This window comes from Mixophyes fleayi, chromosome 9 (assembly GCF_038048845.1).
Source record: "Mixophyes fleayi isolate aMixFle1 chromosome 9, aMixFle1.hap1, whole genome shotgun sequence".
In the NCBI taxonomy this organism is placed as follows: domain Eukaryota; kingdom Metazoa; phylum Chordata; class Amphibia; order Anura; family Limnodynastidae; genus Mixophyes; species Mixophyes fleayi.
This window is the reverse complement of record NC_134410.1, coordinates 12,327,006-12,334,125: the sequence shown is the minus strand read 5'-3', so window position 1 is coordinate 12,334,125 and position 7,120 is coordinate 12,327,006. Positions and strand designations below refer to the sequence as shown.

Here is a 7,120-nt window from a genome sequence, read left to right as displayed (position 1 = left end):
ACTTGTAGAATATGGCGTTAGCCAATCGTTTATTCTGTACAGCCTCTGGCAAGCTGAAAAGAAAAAAAAAAAGTGGAATAGCCAAAATGTGATGGACATAAGGATTATTAGCCTAATTCTTTTCCAACAGCCACAAATACCATGTTCTCCGTGATCCAAGTTACTCACATCCGTAAAGTGTTCCAGTGACTAGTTTGTTTCTGTAGATTTTATTGACTAGTTTATTGTTATTTGCATATTGATGTTGCTGCTTTGCATAGTTCATTGCTTTTTTTATTAGCATTAATAAAATTGTTTTTAATTAAAAACCCTGACAGTATTTTGTTTTATGAAGACCAAAAAAAAAAAAAAAAAAAATCACTTAATTTCTTTAAATGGCATATTGTGTATATATTATGTAACTGAGTGACAACGATTTATACATATGAATTATAACAATACAAAAATCCAGGAAACTTTAAGAAATAACACAGCCAGACATGTTATGTTTCTTGGACGCAGTTTAGCATTAGACATTTCCCCCACATCTGACTTCTGATTACAGCCACAATGTAATATAATTCACACAAGCTTCATGTGTGCCAGTTATATAGAGAGCAGATACTTAGATTGGCATCAAGCAGGCTGAGTGTTAGTGTACATCAAGACATTCAAAAGGCACAGAGGAGAAGTGAATTGTTGAACAGTTACACTGGCCTATTAATGCGTTTCAAACCCATAATAACCAGCTACATTTGAATATTCATGAACTACACATGCCCTCAGTTTACCCAGATGAGCTGAGACTATAGAATACCACACCTACAGGGAGAAGGGTAATAAAAGTTACAGGTAAATGTGCTGATGGGTACAGGTATATGAAATTCTGTTCAAGGTAATAAGGTTAGAGGAGAGCTCCCTCTGATTACATGTTATTTATACATAGGAATATCTGATATGCAAGCAAGATAATTGGTTTAGTAAACAGCTTTACGATTGCAGCATGTAACTGTCTAGCATGTGTGTGAATGATGTGTTCTCTGTACAGCGCTGTAGAATTAATGGCGCTATATAAATGAATGATGGTGAATGAGTTCATAAGATCTGCAACTATTAGGCTGGTTACACACTACAGGTTATTCACCCGATTATCAGGCCAAACACAATAAACAACCCTTAGGTCTGATATTGTATTAGTGTGAACACTAATAACCATCGTTCCAAAGCACTAAAATATCTGTAAACTAGGTCCTTCCAATTCTGCAGTGTGTATACACTGCCAACCAGCAGCATAGGCAGATCTCAAGTTTATAGTCACAATCTTTTTAGCTGATGGTTATGACAGATGAAGATCACAGATCTGAAGGTAAATCTTATAACCCATGTAGCCAGAAAGAACTGGGTGTGACTTCAGTGTGGATCCAGGTTATGTGTAAGAATTTAGTGTTGATCTGGGTGTCATGTGGTGCAGTATGATCAGACAATTTGTGTGAATGTTGTGGATCCAGGTGGTTGCATTTAAGTGCACTTTGTGGCTTTTACCATATTCTAGGTTTAGAGGGGACCAGGGATTTTCCTCTAGAAAACAGGCAAAAATGGATAGGACACTAATTGAGAACACAGTACTACAAAAAACAATGTTACGTTACTGCCAGTGTTCCTGGATGTGATTTATACCTGCGTATGTTCTGAAGTGGGACAGTAACACCACACTGAATACTTACCATACTGATTTATAGCTAGTTTTACACTGTGGAATTATAAAGTTAAGTCCTCAGTGAGACACTACCCTTCTACCGGTAGGAAGTGGTCTAGACACATCCGATCAGCATTGACTAAGCTACATTGCGTTAGGCTGCAGGGCAGAACAGGTGAATAATGGTCACTTCCCTCTACAGATTAAGCAGCGCATTGTGTATGTATATAGATCTGTATCTAGCTCTCACACTTACATACCACCCACCAAAACTGGGAGCTCCATGTGGTTAGAGTAAAACCTAAAATTCACTTCAGCTTCCCCAGGCGTTACTTCTCCACACCCTGCAGAGGTGGTGCCAAAGATTTGACGGCTGCAGCCATCCAGACCGCTTAGTTGACTTTAAAGAGCAATTGCAATTAAAGCCACTAAACAGTAGAACATGTCTGGCCAATCTGTGGCTCTCCAGGTGTTCTGAAACTACAAGTACCAGCACACACTCTAAAGTTTCTGAGCATTCTGAGACTAGTTTCACAACACCTGAAATGCCACAGGTCAGCCAGTCCTGCAGTAGAACATCTGCCAAAGTCCTAGTTATTCACAAAACCTCCAAATGTGTAATATTTTATAGAGGGGAAAAAAAAAAAAAAAGTGCATTTGCTCCAAAATACACCCACATGCAGCTCAAACCCAACCCATTCACTGGCTAATCTACAGAAACATTCCTAATTTTATCCACTTCCGAAATAGATTATAGTCAATGCTTACACAACCCCACCTCTAACCATTTGCCACTCCATTAATTCTACTATATACCTGCAACTCACTTCCCAGCTGCGCCCCAACCACTTCCTGACTTTGTGGCTCAATGTCTGCCTGAGACCTCCGCAGCTGTAGTGGGAGGCTGGCCCTCCCATGAGATTTAGAGCCTGTTGGAGGGCGAGCACACTGCACCTGCCCTCTGGTGTGCTGCGGGACCCATAAGCATTTCCTGCTGGAGGCAGAAGATCTCATGAACAGTGATTCACCACCTTCTAAACTTCTAGGTGTCAGAATATAAAGACAAAACCTACCCAGATTGCCTTAAGCCCAATTGGTTTTCTACACCACAGACCAATCTGTCCTGGCTAAAGTCCTTGCATTTAACCAGAGTAGTGCCGAAAAGGTTATAAGACCCAGATGCAGACAGTGCTGGCAGCAGCACGATATCAATATGACGACCTTCAGCCTCAATAAAAATCCAGACAGCTTTGTTTTTCTTAGAGAACTTTATTGACAAATAACAGCCAGACAGATTACTTCTTCTTGGACACACCCACTGTGCGTCCACGGCGGCCGGTGGTCTTTGTGTGCTGTCCTCTCACACGCAGACTGCAAGGACAAAACAAGGTGCATTAGTGTATGAAAGGGATTCAGTGCATTAGATACAACACAGAGGAAACATTATCAGTTACAGCCAGACACAGACCCACTAAATCAGTGCAGGTTAGAATTACACATTCCCTTACATACGACTTTTGGATACAGCCTTAAAATTACAATTCATACAGGCTTCAATGATCTGCAGTTTATATAGAGAGCAGATACATTGATATGCAGCAACAGGCTGGATGTTATTTTGGATTGGGACATCCTAAAAAAGGAGCAAAGAATCTGTCTCTGGGACTATTGCAAATTCAGGCTACAGGGTTATGAAATGAAGCAGAACAAGTCTTAAATTCAGAGGGATATAACTGCTGTGACTTTGCTTTCACTCTCTATGGTGAGAATCTGTACAATCTAAACATTCTATTTCTCTAAAGGTACAAGCACCATATCTACTCGTTGCCCCTCTTACATAGAGATGACATTTGGGACAAGCCATCACAGGAAATGGAGTAATTACAGACAAGCCCACAGTACGATGACAGACTGCCACACATTACTTATGTCACAAGATGCTAGGCACATCCACTGTATCCAGCCTATAAACCAGTCCTGTACAGAGCTGCAACAACCTGACCACAGAAGACCAACGTCCGTTTCCTTCACCACTGATCCATGAACCAGACTACAATACAGAATGTTACCCCCCAGAGGTTATCTGCACAGCTGTGCACCCTACAGACCAAGTCAAACAAATTTGATAGAATACTGTATACACCATCACTACCTTGTATAGGATGTGACCACAACACAATTATCAAACATCATGGCACCTCATACCCTCTGGCCAGTCTGGTGTAAAGCAAGGAGTAGAGGAATATTCAAACCACCATGTAAGACATAATCAGGGACTGTAAATTAATTCCATCAGTGTATATAGAATACTCTGTTAGTCATGTGATGTAGAGATCAGTATGGTGGTCCACAGGCAAATGCAGTCCCACACTTGCTGAGAACTACCTTTATAACATTGCAGCATTAGAACAGAGAAATCCTATACAGTGTTGGCCACACAAGATAATTCATCCTCACAGTTGGGGGTGGGGGTCATCAGGGCAGCTGCAGTATTCTTGGTAATCTAGACATGCTGCAGTATTGGGACCAGTGCAGTGTGAGTAGGAGTACTCGCCTCTGATGAACTGTCACCTACACTGCTCCTCTGTACAGCAAGAGGACACCAGAAGCAGCCCAGCACATAGGAGAATTTCAGAGTGTACAGTCACACCCACCATAGAAAGATTGCTTGTGCAAAACCCTTCACAGCTCAACACTACATTACCATCCCCTGAAAAACTGAAATAATCTCGTTTATATGTAGCTGACCCCTTGCTTTCCCATGAGGTGTATAACTGCTTATGGTCTTAAAACAGATAAAACACTACACCGAATATTTACAATAGCGATTTGTTGTTCCAATATTCCACTGTGGAAATACAAAGGCAAGAAGTCTCCAGTGTGACACTACCCTCTCACGGACAGGAAGGGGCGCAGAACACAGATCTGATCTGCAGTTTTCATGTAGTAATCGGGTGACTAAGCTGTGACACGACAAAAGCTTCTGCCAATAGCATTACAGTCTGCAGGGCAGATAAAGCAGCTCATTGACTCACTTGGAGTAGTCCAAACTCCCAACCCATATATAAACCACACCACCAAAACAGAGCTCCATGGGTTTACAAAGTAACTGCATTGAACACCCAGACTCCAGCTTCCACGAGGACGTTACATCACCAGGGCTCAACACCTTGCAGGTGTTTATGGAGCTGAATGGACCCCATACATGGACTGATGAATTTATATAGTTCTACACGGTGTCAACCTGGATAGGACTTCAGAACCCTTTAGTTCTGTCATTTAAAGGGGGAGCAGTCAAATATAGAAGTTGTTCACCTAGAATTTACCCATTGTCTCTCCAGTAAGACTGACTAGAATACACACGTGTACCAGTATCAGTGCATACAATTTACCCTCCCGTCCTAGTATCCCGGCCATTCCTTCACGCTAGGAGAAATACCAGCCACTCACCCCCAGAAGTGACGCAGCCCTCTGTGAGCCTTGATCTTCTTGAGCCTCTCCAGATCTTCACGGAGTTTGTTGTCTAGACCGTTAGCCAGAACCTGAAGGGAAGGTAGGACAGTCAGATGACCAGAGAACAATCCCAGGGTTTCCCCAGATCACTACCCTCCAGTAGATGTCGTACCTGGCTGTATTTCCCGTCCTTGATGTCTTTTTGTCTGTTCAGGAACCAATCTGGGATCTTGTACTGACGAGGATTCTGCATAATTGTGACCACGCGCTCCACCTGAGAAGAAAGTGAGAGGCCATTGTGAGACCAGCAGAGGGCAACATGGCCTGGAGCAAGAAACTAAATACATATCCTGAGACGCACCTCATCCTCAGTCAGCTCTCCTGCACGCTTGGATAGGTCAATGTCAGCCTTGCGCAGGACAACATGAGCGTAACGGCGTCCAACACCCTTTAGGAGAGAGTAACACTGGAATTATATCAATACTATGCTTTACTTTATCATTCAGAATAGTTCTACGCAGTGGTTTTATAGTAGAAAGGTTCCTTACTAACCCATATTCTGGCCCGTGAACACTGACTTACGAGCCACTATAGACAAGAAGCACCTGGAGTAACCAGGCTGTCACCACAACAAGAGCGGGGCAACACTCACCTTAATTGCGGTGATGGCGAAGGCGATCTTCCTGCGCCCATCAATATTCGTGTTCAAGACACGCAAGATGTGCTGGAACTTCTCAGGGATTACGAGCGACTAACGGGAGAAAACATGGAAGAGTTAGATAGAAAACTTATTTTATGAGCAAGCACCAAGAACCAGTCATAACTTGTGTATATAGGATACATTATAGCAAACAATACTGCAGATACTCTAAACAAAATGCCTCTACCCATCACTGGTTACAAAATCCAAATGCGATTCTCACTATAGTACAATATATATATATTCCTAATGGGTGTACTACTTAACGATAGTGTAACCACCTACAGTATTACGATTCTGAAAAGAGCAACATGTAAGAGCTACTTATAAACAGACGGAGCAGATCCAATGTGAGGAGAGGGCGAGACTTCCAAATTACGTCACTCCCAACCGCGACTTGGACATTTAAGTTGTTAAAGCAGCAACACACACCCACGTAAGTACTACCTTTACTTTAGGGGTCTGCGTGTTGCCGCTTTAAAAATAAAAACCCAAGTTGCGTTTGGAAGTGATGGAATTTGGAAGTCTCACCCTCTTCACACATCAGATCTGCCCTGTGTCTGTTTACAGGTAAGTAGCTCTTATGTGTCGCTCTCTTCAGAATCATAATAATTCTGTAGGTATAAACACTGTCAGTATTTACACTATCATAAATGCAATTACCACCATTCCTAATATAATGCACAGACAAGTATACATACACACACACCAGCTACATATACAAGTCACACTCTAGTTATATGCAACACACAGACACTCTAGGAATAACACACCATGTTACTATATAATAACTATAATATATTATATAATACAAAGCAGCTGCATACACACATCACACACTAGTTCTGCTCAATGTACAGACACTATAGGAATAACATGCACACTTGTATAGTATAAATAGACAACACCTAACTCTCTGATCACACCCAGCACACGGGGGACGCTCAGACACTATACAGATAATCGCACAGGAGTCACCATAGACTTATACAGGGACCTAGTACACACCGGCTACACATCACTGCGCGCAGAGGGGAGACATGTCTGACTCCCCCCGTAATATCCCGGCCCAACCACTCTAGAAAGCCCCATAAAGCCGGCCCCGCTGCCCCAGCGGCTGCAGAAGCCTCCCCGGGGCCGGATGGCGGCGGATTGCCGGCACCCCCAGCTCTCTTTCCCCTGATATCACTCACCATGGCGGCAGCTTCAGGGAAAGAGAGAGAAAAAGGAAGTGACGCGAGTTACTTTTATGCAGAGCCCGCCCCTTCACCTCACTTCCGGGAGTTTGGGTG

General features: G+C 42.8%; 2 protein-coding genes across 2 annotated transcripts in view; one reads left to right on the top strand and one right to left on the bottom strand.

Moving 5' to 3' along the window:
- The window catches only part of DAW1 (dynein assembly factor with WD repeats 1), a 1,609-nt gene extending 1,298 nt beyond the window's left edge, over positions 1-311 (top strand). Inside the window, exon 1 of the mRNA XM_075186437.1 lies at positions 1-311. This exon is cut by the window's left edge and continues 1,298 nt beyond it. Within this exon, the coding sequence (XP_075042538.1) occupies positions 1-21 (21 nt within the window). The 3' untranslated portion in view covers positions 22-311.
- Positions 312-2,924: 2,613 nt separating this feature from the next.
- RPS18 (ribosomal protein S18) lies at positions 2,925-7,120 on the bottom strand. The gene is made up of 6 exons (XM_075186435.1): positions 7,022-7,120; positions 5,781-5,879; positions 5,490-5,576; positions 5,301-5,402; positions 5,126-5,217; positions 2,925-3,046 (listed from the first exon to the last, which is right to left on the bottom strand). Exons 1-6 carry the CDS (start codon positions 7,022-7,024, stop codon positions 2,971-2,973), a joined length of 459 nt encoding a protein of 152 aa, XP_075042536.1. The 5' UTR covers positions 7,025-7,120; the 3' UTR covers positions 2,925-2,970.

Bases quoted from the DNA above. Each gene is read 5' to 3' on its own strand.
- RPS18 (XM_075186435.1), bottom strand. The intron at 5,577-5,780 runs GTGAGTGTTGCC...TCTCTCCTAAAG, and splicing joins TCGCCATCACCGCAATTAAG to GGTGTTGGACGCCGTTACGC. The intron at 5,218-5,300 runs GTACGACATCTA...CCTTCCCTTCAG, and splicing joins AGGACGGGAAATACAGCCAG to GTTCTGGCTAACGGTCTAGA.